The 21,147-nt window shown below is 32.3% G+C and overlaps 2 protein-coding genes and 1 long non-coding RNA gene across 3 annotated transcripts; 2 read left to right on the top strand and 1 right to left on the bottom strand.

Annotated features, from left to right (window-relative positions):
* Positions 1-290: 290 nt before the first annotated feature.
* On the bottom strand, positions 291-2,012 carry LOC140828159 (protein CHLORORESPIRATORY REDUCTION 6, chloroplastic-like). The gene is made up of 4 exons (XM_073191144.1): positions 1,805-2,012; positions 1,600-1,731; positions 832-1,040; positions 291-586 (listed from the first exon to the last, which is right to left on the bottom strand). Exons 1-4 carry the CDS (start codon positions 1,989-1,991, stop codon positions 368-370), a joined length of 747 nt encoding a protein of 248 aa, XP_073047245.1. The 5' UTR covers positions 1,992-2,012; the 3' UTR covers positions 291-367.
* A 9,862-nt stretch (positions 2,013-11,874) lies between these two features.
* On the top strand, positions 11,875-12,354 carry LOC140828707 (uncharacterized). Its single transcript, XM_073191626.1, has one exon. The coding sequence runs from the start codon at positions 11,875-11,877 to the stop codon at positions 12,352-12,354; it is 480 nt and encodes a 159-aa protein (XP_073047727.1).
* Positions 12,355-18,825: 6,471 nt separating this feature from the next.
* On the top strand, positions 18,826-20,801 carry LOC140828158 (uncharacterized). Its single transcript, XR_012117137.1, has 2 exons — positions 18,826-19,671; positions 20,015-20,801. It is a non-coding gene; the product is annotated as an uncharacterized lncRNA (long non-coding RNA).
* The last annotated feature ends 346 nt before the right edge of the window (positions 20,802-21,147 follow it).

The following is a 21,147-nucleotide window of genomic DNA, read 5'->3' as shown; positions in this document are numbered from 1 at the left end:
CTATTTTTCTCCTAGATTTGATATGACTTCATCGCATTAACAAAATAGCCAAAAACATAAAAAAAAGTCTAGATTTAAAACTCGATTTTGATAATATAATTGACCAAGATAGAACGTAACAAGGCAATTCTCAAGCGTTAAAAGGTTGAAGGTTGCTGCAACGAACTTTTTGATGTATATATATGTATATATATGTATATATGTATATATATATGTATATATAAATTTATAAATTGCTGAAACTTATATGCCTCGTTCAATGCGATCACGAGTATTACAAATTGTCTTGACATTATATTCAACCGAAATTCCCAAACAATTTTGTGCATATAAGTTATTGAGAACCTGAAAATTATGAAAAATGAATTTATTTCGAGGGGCTTATTTGGTTGGTGGTTTGGCCATCAACCAAATCAAAGAGATCATCTCCAATCCCAAAACCAAGCATCCTCGACATGTCTTTAGCCTTCAATCTCGGCTTAGGAATGCCGTGCTCCTTCAACCACAAGTAGGCGACAAACACTTTATTCACCACGAATAATTCGAGCGCCTCTGGGTTGAATACTATCCCTGTTCTCATACTCATCTGTCAATAAAACCACATCCCGAGTTACAAATTTATGTATCAAATATACATGCATGAAAAAAATATATATAAGAGTTGCATCATAACCACTCGATTTCTAGATTCACATTGGACTCATCCTCATGATCGATTCCAAAATCGAGTTGACTCGGATCTATTGCATGTATTCCTAGACCTTCAATTATTCAGGTGCAAGTGCATTGGGAAAGCACTCTAGATTTTGAATAAGATGAAGATTTTGATACCTGGTGAGGTACAAGCATGGCAGCATAGCGTGCAAGCTCTCCTGCTCTCCAGTCCAAGACAACAGGGAGCCATGGGTACATAGCATCCAATCTTACAAACCATAGCCTTATTTCAGGGAATTCAGACAGTTCTCGTGGATCACTTCCATCTTCTCTAACGAAATTAATCGTAAATCCGATGCTACGTTCTAGATAATCCTTTGGATTTGCTGCATAATATACATACTAGTTGCATAATATTAATTAATATACATACTGGTAATTAAGCACACACCAAGCTCGTACTATGTTCATTAATTTTAAATATTAGGAATTACAGCATCAACTTTTTTAATGTATCTTTTCCTCGACATATTGTACATTGTAACTCGGTCATACTGAATTGAGTTTTTGCTACTAACGTGTAAGTATTTCATCATATGTCACGTTGTGGGAAAATTGGGAGGTTCTTTTATTGGGCTTCCTACATAATAAAAGGGAGAACTTCTCCCTATGTAGTAAAGCCATTGGATTGAGGTGGACTCGTCCAAAACATGTGAGGCCTACCACAATCCAATGGTGGTGAAATCTCTCCTATGCAACATAAAATTTATCCTTCTATTGGATAAGAACTAGGCGATATTTTTTTCTGAATTATTACAATAGGATAAAATTGCAAAAGGAACCTTTACAACATTATGATTAACGTATATTTTCCTGCATCACCACTCAAAAAACAGATATTTATATAACCATTTAATGTATGAATATTGGGCAATCAAGTCTCACCCGTTTCGGGGGACGTTATCCCGGTGGCATCATGAAACGGGGATAAGTCGAGCCGAGCGATGATATCATTGTCGATTACTACCTCATACCGCCCCTCCGTCGGGGGCATTGGAGGAGGTGCTCTTGATGTATCTACACACGCCATATGATTTTTACATGAAAAATTAAAGAAAATAAACTTATATAAAGTTGTTCATATACCAACCATTTTCATCGTCGAACAAGGGGAGATCATAGCTCCCAGAAGGATTGAATGAGACCGAAAGTGAAACGAGCCTTTGAGGTTGGGTACTGAAGGTTGATTTGAACTGAAAAAATGGCGGAGTTGAGGAAGAGGGAATGGGCTGTTTGAGTGGACAAGAATGTGGATAAAGAGGTCTTATGCAAGCCATTTTTAATTTGGGGTGGACGACCCTTTCACTCTTATCCCAGTGCTTCTATTTTGGTTTTAACTTAAATCTCTCTACTTCGTTCGACCTCTGTGAATAATTTTTTTAAAAAAAATATTTTGAGATATTATTTTACAAGAAATTTTAGACAATCCATAGAATTTAAGTGGGATAAATTTTTTTATTTTAAAATTGATCATGCGTCACTTAAATGTTCAACTGTTTTTTTCATATAAATAATCTTGATAACAAAAAACTGAAATTAAAATTTGAAAATTTTAAAATAAAATTTGAAAATTTCTGATTTATAATAAGCTTTTTAGATTTTTCTAACATAAATTGAATTTTTCATGGAAACAAAAAAAATGGGGCAGGGGCTAAAAAAAAGAAAGTGGTTACTTTAGGGTTGTCTCTCTACTATGGACTCAAGTATTATATATATATATATATATATATATAGATAATAAGTATATTATTTATTAATCCAACTAAATAGGAAAAAAATAGAAATAATATTTATTAGAAACTTAATTATACAATCTTCGTTAATTAAAATACTGAACAAGGTAAAAAAACTCAGAGTAGAGCTGAGCGTCATTAGATAATTTTGAATAATAGAACTATATGTATAAATCCAGTTGATTGTTAATTTAGTAGATAAAAAAAATACACTAAGGGGTCGCTTGGTTGGTAGGACGGGATAGTTGAATGATTAATAATTTGATTGATAAATGTTTGATAGGATAAGATATGTAATTTGGGTTAAATATAATATCATGTGTGGTGCAAATTTAAGAAGAGTGATAAAATCATGTCAAAGTTATTAATGACCAAAATACCCTTGTTATATTTTTAAATTCTTTGCCATTATTGTTCACTTCTCCCCTAACCTACCGTCTGTATCCCAAAAAATCTGACGGGAAATGAAAACCCTCTCCACATTGTTCTTCCTTCAAGATCGTAAGTCGAGGTCAGATCCGTGAAATATATGAACTGAAGATCCATCGGTAAGCATGAACATGTTCTTTTCTTAAGTCGAGGTCAAATCCGTGTACATCAGTTTATGAAGCTTTAGGAAAAAAAACCCAAATTTACAAATCATGGATTTTTGTTGTACAACAGCCCAACACATATTCACAAGGAATGTCTCATACAATGTCACATGATAAATTTTTGTACAGGATTTATGCAAAAAAAAAGTTAAAAATTAAAGTACAAGAACTGGAAAAAAAACTACAACAGAACACTACTAGGATATGTACAACACATTCGTACTAAACAACGATCACGTGAAACATGAAATGTTCATCAGTCGCTAGTTTTCCTCAGGTTTATCTACTCTGAAATATGTTATGCATGACATACAAAACCAATAATCACACACAGCTTCAAATTTGTAATTAATCGAGCTTTACCTTCGAATAAACTTGAAAGTTGAACAGATCGGACTTAGAAATGAGGATTTTTGGTTCAACAATTGCGATTTCTAAAGTACTGCGCATCCATCGGTTCTTCAGAAGAAAGAAGAAGAATGACGTGTCCGTAGGCCACTTGCAATTTTTTATTTTAGAAACAGGGGTATTTTGGTCAATAAACTATATGAGAGCAGCAGGATAAATACTATCCACAATGAATGCATGGATTTGGTGTCCAACGAGAACAGTACATTTTGTCTAACTAATAGTCAATATAAGATTTATAAATGAAAGCAAACAAATGATAACTAAACAATCACACTTTAATAAGGCTAACCAAACTGAGCCTAACTATTCCATACATCACATATATTTCTACACTAATATTAATTTATCTTCCTATTAGTACAGATAAAATATTAAAATCTATATTGTATATAGAGACAAGATTTATTGGCCTACCCTATATAAGATTAAGTATAGATTATTAATTAATTTAAAAAAAATCATGTAGAAGTTGTCAAGACCGAAAAGGCGACATTACGCAGAAACTAAATGAAACCCTCGAGTAGTTCGCTTCTTCAATGTGACTTCTCATTGACCAAAAGGGTTGAAAATGGTTTGACTACCCACAAACTTCCCATGAGCTGGAAGAATTATACACACGAATTCGAGCAAGAAAATGCTGTTGAACTGTTGCTGACCACGCGCGGGATGCGAACACCTCCATTCCTCCATGATCTTCCCTCGTGCACACTGCTTAGTTCTTTGTGCCATCTTTTTTTCCTTATAACAATGGGAGCGAACGATTTATCTAAACTTCACTTAACAAACCGAAGATCTCACGCAGTCAGTGAGAATTGAACTCACTCAAGGCCATTCTTTGTGCCATGTTACCATGTAGATCAGCCTTCTAGATTAAAAGAAAAATAAAATTTATTTGTATCTTTTTTAAAATATATATAATTTGTAAGCAATTAATGATTAACCGATCATTTATCTACGAACTAAATTTACGCTAGCACCTGATACCCTCTTAGTTGACATTACTACCATGGCCTACATACAACGTCCTTGGAGGGAGAAAATTCCAAAATTTAAAAGTAGAAAGTTATAACACCAAATAATTACGTGCTTGGCAAAAGGGCTAGCTGGAAAAAAAATTGCTTATTGAGTACTATATAACTTGGGAGAACTCCGGCCTCAAACCCTAGCAGACTTGAAGCCACACCTAAAATAGTTGTCCTTTGACATTCTTCCAATTTTTTTTTTAAAATTAGAGTTCACAACTTTTTTTCGTGCTCAGTCAAGATGGTGTACACAGGTGGCAAGAAACGAGGATATGAAAAATCATTTGACGAGGAAGATCAGAAAGGTACCGAGGGCGACAGTGATGACGACGACGACGACGGCTCGAGGGTGGCACCTGCAGCTTAAATGTTTCGCGCCCGCAGCGATGTAATTTTATTAGAGCCTACGTTTGAATAATATGTCGTTTTAAGATCTCATGAATAAAAATACAAAGTTCCAACTAGGGACAACTTGGAGGGAGATGTAAGAGGTCTTGCGCTTCCCTTCTCAGGAGATTTAAAAGTCTCTCGTATGTCAAAATGATTACTAGCAGTGTTATAAAATATGTTTCTGTTATTTATATTACTATTTAAATATGTTGGTTCGCCGCATAATCTTTTATATTGTTCTAATTAATTAAGTAGCTAGTGTTAATTTTTTTGGGTAAATTCATACTGTATTGTGCATGTACGCATGGAGATAATTTTTTTTTTTTGGAAACCAAACATCGCTTCTCCCATGTTGTCTTTGTTCTTTAGCGCCATGAATTATTGTTTAATAGGAACATTTATCCCATGTTTGTCAATATTTTTAAGTTTTCAGAGAAATATTCTGAGGAAATGAGTTTTGGGAGATTGAAAATGTTTCCTAAAACACTAATACTCAAATTTTCTGTTATGATTCATTTGGATCAGTGATTTGAAATACATTTTCATTGTTTACATAACTTAAACAAAAGAAATGTGATGTCACCTCTATACTCTTTATATTATAATTATATTAATCACAGTTAAATTCATTGAAATCATTGTGATTAATCTAATTTTAGTGTAAATATATAAGTAAGATATGAATTCAAGTTTTTTTTGTTTAAATATTTAAAAATGAAAATAAATTCAAAATCATGGATTTCAAAAGATCTCATCCAAATGCAATCTTAGTCTCTTATTAGGTATAAAAATATAAATTGAAAAAATGAAAATTCAAAGATATGTATGTATCAATATAAATACCTAGATATATAAGCTAGCCGTTGTGTTGCTACATTTTGTGCATAGAATCTTCACTTTCATGCCCGTCACGATACTTCGGGCTGCGTCGATTCAGTGACTTTCAAATAACTCATGCATTTCGGTCTGTAATATTTATGATAGATGAATGTTTAAGAATGTAAGTCACCATATAAACTAGAGATCGAGCCGTGGAAAATGTATTCATGAGATATACGTTGGATCTTAATTTCCTCGTTCCCTCGATTTATCGTATGCTAATTAATAATATGTTATAGGTAGCTAAACTCATGAGTCTATTTCGAAGCAACTGTCTTTGTTTATGAAGGCATTGCCCTAAGGATACATCCAAGAGACAACATTAATTCGGCCTCAATCAATCATACGTACATGTATAAGTAAATTAATTACATTGTCTCACTTAAACAAAAAATACATACAAAAGGAAGCCGATGAAAATATAGATCGACCAGCAACAATACGAAAGGAACGAAAAACAAAAATAATATAGGCCTGCCTTTCTTCATTCAAGAACCGCGTACATTGTAGATAATTTAGAATTTTCATTTCTTCTGGAAAAGACTGCCTTTACTGTACTTGAGTTTGATCCAATGAACTCCGGTGGTGGCGCCCTCCTTCACTTTCTTGGCAGCCACCTTTGTTTTCTCCACGCTTTTCTCCATCCCGGCCGACGCAGCCTCCTTCGTCTGCTCGAACTTCGCGCTTAATCTCTTGGAAAGCTTTGGGGACGGCCCCCCGAGTCGACGTGGCTCCGGGGCAGGCTTCGCGGCTGCTGTGTTGCGGCCGAACGGGTTCTCGTTCAACAGCGCCATTGGTGTTTAATTTGGGCCCAAGAAAAGACTGGTGTTATAGTCTTCCTTGGGAGAACAACGATGAACGATACGCTGAGTAATTTTGTTCGGAGAAAAATATTTCCTCTGAGTTTTGTATGGTTTGAATGCGTTTTGGATATGACCAAAGCTGGAGTAGTGCGTGTGGACGTGAAGAAAGGGTGGCGCGAGAAGTGCTGTGCGTGAATACAGGAGGGAGGTTACTTAAAATAGTTTTGTGGATATTTATTCGATGCAATGAAGATGTCGGATTTGGATCATTCTGATGTAACAAAAAACACGGCACCTTACGTCTCACAATTTTCAAATTTATCTTACATTATGGTCCATCATCATTTAAAAGTGAACAGCAACATGTGGTGTTGTGTGGTCAATCACATCAGAAGATTCAAATCCCAAATTATCCCAAATATATTCTGATATATATGCTTGGAAGTTTTTCATCTAACATGTTTATATTTCCTTTTAGTGGAAGCTTAAGTCACACGTTATGCTATACTTCCCGATCACAAAACTCACGTGAGACTATAAATTTAACTGAGGATGTCTGAAAGTGTTTGTAAAAATATTTTAAAAATGATCTTATAATAATCTATACTATATACAAAGGCTAAAGCTCTTTTGGACCGATTTTGTAAAATCAATTAGTTTTTAGGAAAATAATATATTTATTTAGATAATTAATGTTTTTTATTTATTTTACTCGTAACAACAATATCTACTTCATTTTAAAAAATCAAAAATTTACATATTATACCTAAAAATTACATATTTAATATAATGTAATTATATTTATCCAAATAATAATTTATAACTATAAAAAAGTTATGAATCAGCTCGATGTATTAATGATCATAATCATGATTCATATATACAATAACTATTGGAATTGCACGTGTGTCATTGGCTAATTTAAATTAACGAGGAATGACTCTCTTATGATATTTTTCCGAAATAGTAAAATTTGACAAGCTTATATTTTAATTTCATTTGAATTTTGTTCAAAATAATGAAAATAACCTCAATAGTACTTATCCCGATAGCCTCCTATTACTTGATTTGATTCTCTATTCTTTCAATTTTTCTCGTTTTTCTTTAGAAAAAAGGGGACAAATCACGTTCACAAGTTATAAAAGGAGCCCTCTATTTGAAAATTCACACAACATAATTATTATATTTCTATTTTTTTTTTTTATTTGTAATCTCGCATTGGAAGATCTATAATTTCGTAATTTCCCATCTCCATAATATTGTACTACTTTTCTTGTACCTCTTGGACTACATATTGATCTTCGGGCTTTTGTTTATTTTTTTTCTCTGGGCTTTGAGTTAAACCCACAAGTTTTGTTCCAACCCAACAAAAATTTTGGGTATAAATTGTGAATCCACTCATTTCAAGCATTTTGGCTTTTGATATTTATTGTCTAAATATACTTCTAAATTTAATTAAAATCTTTATGTTAGCCTTATATTTATTCTAATTCTTCAAAAGTGATTATGTTATTTTGGTCAATAAACGAAATTTTTTCTGGATAATCTTACTCACAATTTTTTTCTAATCCAGAATTGCATTTTACATTCATTCAAATAAATTAAGAGATATATGTGTTTTCTAATAAATGTATTTTTGTTATTTTTCTATAAAAACTAATTTGAGAATCACTTATTTATCACACTCATTATTACTTAAAATCTAGCTTATTTATTTTTATTTTCAAACACTATTTATGCCCTTCTTATTTTTCTCATTTTTCCATAATCTATAAATTTAATAAATTTTACAAAGATTCTATTCGAGAGAGAGAAAAACTCAAACATGTTTTGGCTAGTATTCGAAACAGGATTTGTCTGGCTTCAGATTTGTGAACAAGTGAAGAGTGAACAAGACAAGAGAAAATATGTGAGTTCTCAGAGCAATTTTATGATACTACCAATCAAATTTAAATTTTATGCAAGTTTGGAAGTTTAAAGTTTTGTTAAAAGAAAATGTGTTGAATGAAAATGTTGTGATAAGTTATATGTGTAAAAAGATGAAAAAGAAGTTTGACAAGTATTGTATTCAATATAACATGATTATTGCATTTAGAGTTATTTTTGAACTACGAATAAAGCTTTTTATGTTGGAATTTTTTTATTCGAAGGTTCGAGAGTGGTCCTCTTAAATGGCAAGAGAAGATGTCGCTTGTGAAAACAAAGTTTCTACAAGCTTCTGAACAATATTCTAACGCTAACAAGCCAAGTTCTTCACAATTTCAATCTTCTGCTATCACACTTCCATCTATGCAAAGTGGTGGAGGATTTAGAAACAAGGACAGAAGAATTTTTTAAGTGAGCATTCTTATACATTTTTCACTTTAATTGTATTATTTAATTAGTATGAATTTTTTCCGTGACAAAATATTTCAATATCAATTAATGTAGGAAATTAAGGAATATAATAGTCAAACTACAACAACTGCTATAAATTCTGATCAATTGGATCTCTATTTGGTAGAATAAAAGCTTGAATTTTCATATTATGAAGATTTGGATGCCTTGGATATTGGATGAGTCATAAGAATCGGTACCCAACACTTGCACGGATGACATACGATGTTTCGACGTACTATTCTCATAACTACTGTTACATCATAATCAACTTTTTTTTTATTGTTGATCGTGTGCTCACCAAATATAGAAGCAGCACCCTTTTGGAAAAAAGTGCAATCAGAATTTCGAGTGTTCAAGGCTGCATAGAAAGAGAAACGTGGTTTACCGATCGAAAACTACTGACATCGTAAAGGTTATTCAATATTGTTGAACTGAAGTTGTTCTGAAAATTTTATGTTGTTTGACTGACAGGTAGATAAGCCTATTCGGTCTCGGAGGTTGACACGCAGTTGAACTTTCGGCAACGAAAAAGTCGTGAAGCCCAAATTTGAACTTCAATTACCCGTAAAATTATTGTGTTTGTTGTTTCTCCGTGTATTTAAATACGCTTCGCAAATACCTGTAAACATTTTGATCATTGCAACTTTAACATTCAGATGACACAATTTTAATATGATCAAATACCAGAAAAACCTTCTAAAAAAAGGGGAAAAAATACAGTAATAATATTTCAATTTATAAGACTCGATTCATATTTGTAAAGTATATTTGAAATGTTCAAAACGAGAAGAGTCGCCAAAATCAGATGGCATGACTCGTTACACGCTCTTACTTTAATTATTTTCTACTGATTCAAAGTCTGCTTTAAATTAATCAGTCCAAGTTGTGGAGTTTGCCTTAATTTTTTGAGGAAAATTTTGACCGACCCCAACCAATCAAAGACTTGGTCAACTATAGTAAGAGTAGCTGGTAGCAGCCTATCGTCATGGAATTAGTTAGTTATGGAGGCGAGCTGACTCTCTTTAAAGTTGGACTGCCCAATACCCCCATCCATGCCACTTGCCACGGTTACACCTCGTGGAAGGGCAAAAACTTATATGAGATGGACTAACGAGTCGTATTTTATGAGGTATATATTTTATTTGGGTCATCTATACAAAAATATTACTTTTTATGTTAAGAATATTACTTTTTATTGTGAATATCGATAGGATTTACCCGTCTCACAGATAAAGATTCGTGAGATCGTATCACATGAGACCTACTCTAATGTTATAGTAATTTAATTAATATTTTATAATTGAATAAATTATTGTTCATATTTTGTGTGTGTTTTTTAGATCAAACTTCACCGCTTCTATCCTTCATTTTTTGAAAAGTCAAAATTTTTAATAACGAAATTGAAACAATTTTCATTGATATGTTCGTTTGATGTTGATAATTATATTCACAAAATTCCCTTTTTACGTAAAATAATCTTAAATTATGATTCACATGTTACATATTTCACAATGATACTCGACAAATAAAATGTCGCCTCTTCAAATATGCAACATAATTGTCGCTTCGAACCATTCCATTCAATCCCCAACTGGTTCTTTACTAGTTCTAGCAATTTAAATTACATGTTCATTCACGTGTCATGTTCTCGTTTCAATTAAATTAAATTAATTTATTTTATATAATCCAAGTCCATATAAAAACAACATAGGATAATATGTTTGGAACTTTGAGAATTTAAGAATTACACGGGAAGGGTAGGTGACAAATCCACCACTAAAAATAACATTAAAATTGTTGATGAAAAAAGTCATATTCAATTTTGACAAACGGTTGTCGATTATCTCAAAAAATACAGTAATAGACAACATTGTCTTTGATCTTAAAAAAAAATCAAAGACAACTGTTGCCTTTAACCCCAAAAAGACAATAATTTTTAGAAAATCGTTGTCTTTTTGCTTAAAAAACGCGATACGATGAATTATTAAAATTAATATACTTATCGCAATTATATATTTTACTAAAATTAAGTAGTGTAAATAAAATATTATAATATGTTATGTGTGTCAGCTTCTTAGGCAGCGTGTCGAATTCATATTCTAGCTAAATAATATAAATATAAATATAAATATAAATATAAAGCAGACACGATACGTGGGATCTATAAAGATTCTATCTTACATGTGCCAGCCCACTGCCGATTGCGAAAAGGCCGTTAATGAAACGGCTCAATTCTTTGTCGTTTCGCTGATGACTATCAAACTTGAAATATTATTATACAATAAAAATACATATAAAAATAAAGGAATCGATTATCCAATTTTTTTTAAAAAAAATTATTCTTTACCACATGAAAAGGGATTGGGGTATCTCACCATTAAAAACTCTGGCTTGTTTCTTACTACATTTAGGATAAGATGTCGCTTTAGCTATGATATATATTATATAAACATAGGTAAAATAAAATAAAATTTTTTTTTTGAATCAAAATAAAATTTAATTTTCTATTATTATTAAGTGTACATTTTAATATTAAATTCTTTTAAACAAATTTAAACATTTCTTAGGGAAAATTAATTATTACTCACTCCCTTTTTCCCAACCAAAAAAAGAAGTTTACTTTATAAAATCAGTAGTAAAAAATATACCCTCTGGTCTATCACTTCAACTTTTATTTAAAAAATCTGAAAGGTTTTTTTATAAAAAAAAATGAAAAGGCTTTCCCCCCTTAATTTCTATTGGAGCATTAAATCGGTCACAGTTAATCTTGAAAGTTCTGACAAGTATGGATTAATTAATATTCTTAAACTTCAGGGGCCAAATTGCAATTAAAGGAAACCCCTCCTATAAATATACGGCAAGAGTTGAGTTATGTTTGCCAATTTCAATACTCAAATTCCCCATTTTCAAATAATTAATAAATAATCATAAATACTACATCACTATAAAAATGGCAGCTTATTCTGCTCGGAAATCCAGCAGCCCGGTTCTCCGGTCGACCCCACCGACAAACCGGCAATTCTCCTCCCGTACGCCGTCGTTTCGCCCGACATCCCAAGCCATTAGCTTCTTCCTGGACCGACCCGTTTCCCCGAACCACCGCATCTCCTTGTCTCCCCCTGCGGTTCAGAAGAGGACGTGTATGTGCTCGCCGACGAACCACCCCGGTTCGTTCCGTTGCAGCCTGCACAAATCCGGGTTGAGCAACAGCAGTGCTTCGAGGAACTCGAAATCGACGTCGTACGGGAGCTCGACCAGGCTGAGCATGAGGCGCTCCGCCATGACTAACTCTCTGGTCCGAATCGGAACCGTGGAAGGGGATTTGGTGAGGAGAGCCCTCGCGTCTTTGATCCGGCCGTCGTCGCATCAGCAGCGGCGCCGTGGCCAGTTCAAGCCGTGCGCTAGCCGCCTCTCCCACATGTCCCGATAACATCACAGCTCGGCGGAGATGGCGTCAGCGGGGTTTCGACTCTTCGATTTTCTCGTCCCTTCCCTGTTGACTGAAAATTGAAAAACATAAACGATCCGAGATATTAGATTTGGATGCTCTGTGAATGTAAATAATAACATATTTTTTTTTTGGAAATTGGAAGTCATATTTCTTTAATTTTTAATTTAAAATCGAATTATAGGGATGTACTTTATTCCAACTTTAATCAAGTAAAATTTTGTAAATTAAATTAAATAGATATTTTTGTTTTAGTAGAAATCAAATAGGGACCCTTTTATCTTCATGGCTTTTTTCGCCATTGTTTATTTATTTATTTATTTTCACTATTTACAAGGCGATATTATTCGTTTGTCTATTAATATTTCAAATCAATCTGATTATCTCTCTCGTCTGGTTCTAAATTTTTATTTAATTTGAAGAATATCTGAGACAATTCTTATTTACACTTTATTTATATCACACACAAATATATATTTGGAAAACTTGATTTTGTAATTTTGCAAAGAGTGAGTCTTATGTGAGATCGTCTCATAGATCATAATCTGTGAGATCGTCTCATAGATCATAATCTGTGAGATCGATCAATCCTACCAATATTCACCATAAAAAGTAATACTATTAGCATAAAAAATAATATTTTTTCATGGGTGACCCAAATAAGAGATCCGTCTCACAAATACCACCCGTGAAACCGTCTCACACAAGTTTGTGCCTGTCGCAAAACTGTGACAAAAATCTCGAAAATTTGGAATGTGATATCAAGTTCAAGATCTTATTATAATATTTTCATCCTCAACTCAAAAAAAAAAAAAAAAAAAACTTGTGTGAGACAGTTTCATGAGTCATATTTTGTGAGACAAATCTTTTGTTTGATCATTCATGAAAAATTATTACTTTTTATTCTGAATATTGGCAAGAGACCTACTAAAAAAAAGTTTGAACATGCAGGTGAAAGAAAAAAGAAATTATATTTTCAGATATTTTACATATTTTTTAAGGAATAAATGAATTTTGTTTTTTGCATGTATAATAAGAAATTTTCGATTTTAGTTCTGTAAGCTTTATTGTTTTGTAATATAGTCATGTAATTTGTCAAAATTTTGTTTTCATCCGGTAACATTTAGTTTTTTTTGTTTTCATATATTATACATATTAAAATCTAAATAAGTAAATGAAAGATAAACTACAAGCTTATTTCTCTTCTTTTGAAATATTGTGCTTCGTTTTGTTTTATTTTCTCATTTGTATTTTTCTTAGATTGATTTAATGTATGTAACATAGACTTTATTCTCGCATCACCGTAGACTTTATTTTCGTCACATAAGAAAATATTAATGTCAAATAAATAATATTCAATTAATTTAATGGTTTTTCGGAGAAAATAACTAAAACAAAAAATAATCAAAGTTATTAATGAACTCCACATACTAAAATTGCAAATTTTCACATATTTATATAAGTTCTTTCTTATTCAACTATGACTTTTTGTAAAGAAATTTGAAAAAAATGTCCCACAAAATGTTATGCGAGACAACCAATAGTAGGAACTCCAAGGACCAAGAGACAAGTGGTACAAGTGACAAGATGTTGCGTTTATGATAAAATACACAAAAGTCATGTTCTTGAATATATATAGAAGTTGAATCCATATTTATGTTGATGAAGGATCAATAATTCATGCATCGAGGAGGACATTGTGTTCGGATTATGATATTGTTTTGAATTAGTTTATAATTGGTTAGTGTAACAATTTAAATTATTTATTTTCGTAGACAATTATATACACTTCGGAATCAATACTCTTCCAAAAATTCGATAGACGCACGTCCATTGCTATCAGCTTTGGTTTGGTATGGATCGAGTTTTATAAAACTTGTTATCTGATCTAAATCCAATGAAGATAAAAAAAAGTAATTATCTTTTATTCGACCTGATACCATTTAACTTATACAAGGCAAAAACTTGTGTGAGACGGTCTCACGGGTCATATTTGTGAGACAGATATTTTATTTAGGTCATCCATGAAAAAGTATTACTTTTTATGCTAAGAGTATTACTTTTTATTGTGAATATGGGTAGGGTTGACCCGTCTCACGGATTAAGATCCGTGAGACGGTCTCACATAAGACCTACTCCTTATACAAACTCACCTGAGAGAGGTCATGTTCGAGTCATGTTCCATCCCTACTGGTATGGCGTCCCATTGAAATAATGTGTTGGCTGATTGAGCAAACACAATACTTTGTATTATTAGCACTTTGTGTATTGTTTGATACATGATATGTGATGATATATCTACGTTGATATGTAACACGTTTGATAAAAATAGATAGATATATGTAATTTAAGTAATGTGATTAATTTTATGATGTGCTTCAACACTTTCATCTACTAAAATCTTTACAAACAAGTCTTACCTTATTAATTGTACCGAAGATAGATTTAACCTTCCACACACTTTGACCAGCACACATAATTTAAACTCATTCATTTTCCATATTTATTATCATACACATTTGAATATGGCATGTATAAAAAAAAAAACAAAGAAGAAAGAATATGGTGATTATAGCTTAATCACCCACTAAAATAATGGCTTTTCATGAAAATAAGAGCCACTTTTCGTTTTCTTCTGACTCTATTTTGATCTTCCCCATCGTTTAGGTGTTACTAAAGAATAAATAATAATAATAACAATAAAACTTTATAGTCAAAAATTTTTGTTAGTCTAATTAGTCAATTTTGTGAGATAGATATCTTATTTGAGTCATCAAAAAAAATATTAGGTTTCATATCAAAAATATTATTTATTATTAAATATAAACATAGTTGATTCATCTTACAGATAAAAATAGGTGAAATCGGTAAACTTTATATTGTTGATAAGGTTGAAAATGAGAGGTTGGGGCCATAGTGTGACTAAGCAGATAGGATTGTATGTTTTCTCCAATTTTCTAGCTGTTAATCTACTCATTAATTCTCTCACGATATGGAAAAATTGTCTACTCTAATCTTCAATACTAATGCAAGCTACTCTACTTAAACTACATATAAGTTACTTTGATACTTATATATATACATATATATATATATATATATATATATATATATCCAATTTGAAAAATTAAGATTTTCTCTCTCAGCATAAGACTTTTGGAAAAATAAATTTTACATTTGGTTATTGTTTTAAGAAGATTTTTTTAATGTCAAATCGTATCACATAATCTACCTTTTGGTGATGGCACGTAACAATATATATAAAATATTATATAATATATTATGATATTTTTCGTGAGTCAATATTAAATTTTGGACAGGTGGAAAGAATTAAAATATTTTTATAAGAGGATGAAAATAAATAAGAGGATTAATGAAAGATGAAAAAATGAAAGCGAAATCAAATAGAAGTCAATTATTCTTGCTCGTGATGTCTACCATGCCCACTTGCATGTGAGCCAACTCCTAATTACAAGTTGCAGTAAGATGAAAAGAGACCCAACCTTACTCATTTGTTTTTTTTTTCTATATAAATTAATTTTATAACTATTTTAATACTACATAAAAAAATCACGTGAGACGGTGTCATAGATCAATTTTGTGAGATATATATTCTATTTAGGTCACTCATGAAAAACTAAAAAATTTATGTCAAAAATATTATTTTTTATTGTAAATATAAGCAGAATTGACATTTATCACAAATAAAGATACGTAAAACCGTCTCACAAGAGACTTATTCTTAACACTAATATCAGCCTCTCATGACCCCATGGGCATTCTTCAATGTACAAAATTTGATTTCTTTATCTTAAATCTTAAGTATTTTTAAAAGGTCAAAAAATCTAAAATAATTTCACAATATTTTATCAATTTTATTTTAGAAAACTTTTTTAAAACGACATAAATTTTTTGAGCAATTTGTCACAACTCACAGCTAACCACCAACTTGGCAGACCTTGTTTGATGAGATTATGACACAATCTCCCCATCCATTTTTTTGGAGTCATTTATTTAAAAAACAACATGTCTTTAACTTTTTGGAGTCATTTATATTGTAGTACTACATTTTTTTTTCGTGTATTGTACTATATCATTGTTTTTTTTTTTCGTGTATTTGTATATAACATACCTAGAACCACGATGACAATGAATTTTTTTAACTATTTTTCGATTAAAGATTTATTTACACGTACTTATTATTAAATAGGTGTAAGGAGATGTGCACATCGAGTAGTAATCCTCAAGCTAAATCCTTTCATAGGTTCTTATCAATTTACTAAAAAAATTGTGAATTAAATTTGTGTACAATCAATTCTCACGATCCAAAACATAATTGTATGTAGCTCGACTTGACGAGTATTGTAATATGGTTGTTCTCCCAACTCCGCGAGGATAATAAGGTTGAAAGTTTGTGATGCCATAAATCAAGCATGATAATTCAAACTATGTGTGAATAGATAGATGTCTTGTGTTTTTTTATCACATTAAGGCTATCTCCAACCCATAAATCTATTTTGGTGCAGTTTCTGCACCAAAATAGTGCAGTTTTTGCACCAAATATAACATTCATCTCCTACCCATTTACTTCAAATCTTACACTAAAAAATATACTCCTAAAATATTCTTTTTGTTTACTATTTATTTATAAATTTAAAAATATAATTATAATTAATGTTAATATTAGTATTATAATTATAATTTTATTTTTATTAATAGTTAAATTTATTTATTTGATTCTTATATATATTAACTATAATATTTATAATACGAATTAATACAAATGCTTCATTATTAAAATTGACATAATTTTAATACAGATAATTTATTTTTAGAACTTAATATGTGTCCAAATTCAAACATCTGAACAACTATATTCCTCCTACAATTTTTAATATGAATCCAAACAACTTAACATAAATCCAAATATCTAATTGTTAAAATAAATATTATACTATTATTTTATTATATTTACAATTTTTAATACAATTATTTATAAAAAAAATACACATTAGAAATTTTTTTTTAAAAAAACTTTCCAACTAACCAATAAAATAATCTAGACAAATTCTGTTACAAGTAGGATTGTAATCTAATCGAGCCGGTTGGTGAGTTTTTATAGTTGATTCCATAAATATTTTATTTGTATTCGAAGTTGTTGAATGCGAGCCGAATTTGAATATGTTCGAGGTTTTTTCCGAACCGAACTGGAGCCAAAATTATTTTGTTCGATAATTTATAAGCCATAATATTTTTTTAAATATAATATAATTATGTATACATACAAACAATTCGAGTCTTTTCGTTTTTCGAACCTTAAAACATTAATTATTAAAACTTAATGTTATAATTTTGAATATTTCGAGTCAAACTCAAACTCGATACAATTTTTTTTTATCGACATTTAACTCAATTCTATTCGTTTAGATCTTTAGTTCTAAAGAGTTGGCGCACTATTCGATTAGCATATCCTAATTGAATAGGAAGAAACAACTATAGACCGATGTAATTAATAGAAGTGTTGAGAAATATACGAAAATATCAATGACAAAAATATTGAATGGACTTATTAGGCTTCGTTGACAAACAAGTGAAAATGATGTCCCAAATTTTAAAATGAATCCAAACATGAAAGCTGGTAATTTCAAAGAGGTGAGAATGCAGTGTTTTTCTTTTTATCATTATTTATCTTTTTAGCTGGACAAGCCATGTGCTACTAATCTAACTGTCCATATCTATATTTATATACATTTAAATTGCCACTCGTGATGGGGACTTTTGAAATTGATGTTCAATCCGATGAGAATAAATAAACAAACAATTTATTCTTGAGAAAATCAATTAATCTGTCTTTTTTTTTTCTTGGTTTCAAAAGAAAGGCAAGTAATTAGTTAATGATTAGTTAATTTCATTTATTTCATAATTAAATTTTTGGAATTTTGATAAATTTAATAAATCCCATAATAGATGTTTGATTTGATTGATTTCTGGAGTTTTGTTTACGGACCACTTTATGTATCTCTCTCGCGGAAGGTATTGGGCTAATAAAAATCGCGTTTGGCAGCCTCGAACATATATATATATTTAACTAAATTGCGTAATTATCTCATTAAATTTTCAATTAAAAATAAATATAATTTTTTTGATAAAAGATTTTTATTTTATAGGGTATGGTATTAGATGCTTCACCTTCATCTACTTAAAATTTGGATTTGCCCTTGCAAAATTTTTAATATATTTTTTCGCCCTCTCTAACTTCATTTTTCTGTCTTCGACTTGAAAGAATGGAAAATTGCCCGCCTAACTTGCAAGTTGCATCCCGTGGCGGGTTGCGTTGGTTGATGTTTTCCCTACCCGTCAATTATTTGGCAGATCCGCCATTTGATGGGCAGGGTAAGGTGGGGACGGGGCGGGTCAATTTTGATAACTCTACCTGGGGTTTCATATCGATCCATTCTCATGCATGAAGATGAACAATGTAATACTTCGCATATGTGTGTGTGTGTGTGTGTGTGTGTGTGTGTGTGTATATATTCATGAATAGTCCATGTTCACGTATTCTACCTTTTCATAGCTAATTTGTTTAGTTCATAAATCAAACTTTAACAATCAACACCCCTTGAACGAATTATTGATTTGACTAAATTATGTAAGCAGTGATTGAGGACCGCGGCGCTCGTATGATTGCGAGTATACTTGAAAGGCTGTGATTTGCACAATGATGTTGTGCATAAATTAGCAGCAAGTTTTTCAAAAACTGCTCACAGAAACTCCTGATATATCTTCCCCACGTTTGTAATAAATCAGCTTATTTGGTTCAACTTCCATGTCGATGAGTTTGCGAAAGAGACCAAAAGTCCTCGTCAAAAATTATTGTGGGAAATATCGTATCTTGTGAGGGATCAGCCAGTATATTGCGAGTATGGCGTCACAGAGGTGAGACTCTGGATTTTATCATCAACCAGAGGAACGGGGTAGTTCAAGATTCTCAAGGACGTGTTGCAAGCTTTGGGGAAATTTTATGTCAATTCTCTAATCATCTCTATATTTAACCTTTTGATATGTGAAGAGGACGACAATGTTGATATACCAAGAATCAGCACCAAAAACCGCAGCTCCTCGGTTTCTTGGCAGGCCTAGGAGCTGGGGGAGGAGAGTGTTTTGGTCGAATATACGAGCTTATGGTCGAGGCTACACGTGGGCTCCAAGAGTTGTCCGAGTTGACGGTGGAACCTTGAACTTGAAGGCGCACCTTGTGCCTAAAAACCGTGATTAGACGTTTGGATCTAGGGCCTAACGGTATAGTGGCTCACCAATTTGGGCCTTCTTGGACGGAGAGAATGACTACTTGATGTGGCAATGACTACTTGATGTGGCAGGGTCCCCATCAAGATCATAGTATCCTTAGCAAACTGGCCTTCTTGGACAGACACAATAATAATTTTATGGAAGAGGGTCCCCATCCAGATCATGTCTGAAACTTTTGTTCCATCAGAGAGGATTGGTATTTCCTATTTAAGATGTTAATGTGTTGTATACTCACTATAATATTAATTTTTCTCCGACAACATATTTTTGCTCAATCCTACATTTTTGCATATTAACCATGTGGTTAACCCATTGCCCCCTGCATTCCTGCCAGGTTTTCTGTTTAATACTTGCTTTGGAGTTTGGTCCAAACGACACAAGGCGATGTGAAGCACGGGGCGGACGACATTCTGCCTGATTCGTTATGTTGACAATTGATTTCATTCATCTTCATGTTACAAAACAACCCACTCGATTTGCTAGAAAAATCTATTAAACAGAGCGTTCTGACTCAAGGACCAAAGCCGGAGTGAATGAACATGAATGGAAGAATGTGTAATATAAATATACAAAATTGAAGCAAATGTTAAAGAAACTTAGTCCCAATTCTGCATAAACTCCAACTTTCTCTATATGCCCATTAAATAAGGATATATAGGGAAAACCTATATATCACCACCATAAACACACAACATATCCATAGAAGCAATCACCTTAAACAAACATAACCAAAAAAAAAAACAAACTAAACTAAGATGAAAAAACAACAATGGGTTGTTGATCGAAGCTCATTCAAGCGCCGAAGCTCGTAAATCACTAGTACTTTGATGGATTCTTGATAGATTTTGTTCCACTTCGAGTTGGTTTTATATGTTGAAACATTAGGTACCATAGTGATCGATCCCCATGAATCATGATCAACACCATTATTCTCTCCGTTAAGATAGGTATTAAAGGGTCTCACTTTTGGGTTCAGCCCAAACTTTCAATCGGCCCAGAAACAGACGGGCTTCTGCAGATGAAGCCCATTCTCTCTCTACCTTTTCCCTCCATAGGCCAGGTAACAAGTGGGCTCCGATTTGGGTACCAACGTCTCTCTTGAATCTTGCCATTTATAGGCCCAGATCCACTCAAGCTTCTGCTTGTCACCAAGAACTTCTCTTGCACCCTCCTTTCCGAAGTTCCTGATCTCATGATATTCATATGGATTCTTCCCTTCTCTTTTCCGCCGCAGATATTCCGGTTTGAACCATTACACGGTGTTCGGTAAGGGGAGAACCCGGAGACCGGATACTGTGGCGGGATTTTGTGAGAGCACCACTTCACAATGTTGCTTGTGAAGAGATTCTTGGCATTTTTCATGGCCAAAATGATCTTTGAGATCCCATTTGGCTTTCCTTTCAACTCCTTTAGAGCTAGCTTGATTATTTCGAGACGGTATTTCGGGAAAATGATGCCGATGCTTTG

Source organism: Primulina eburnea, chromosome 3 (genome assembly GCF_022965805.1).
Source record: "Primulina eburnea isolate SZY01 chromosome 3, ASM2296580v1, whole genome shotgun sequence".
NCBI classification, from domain to species: domain Eukaryota; kingdom Viridiplantae; phylum Streptophyta; class Magnoliopsida; order Lamiales; family Gesneriaceae; genus Primulina; species Primulina eburnea.
This window is presented reverse-complemented; position numbering and strand designations above follow the sequence as displayed.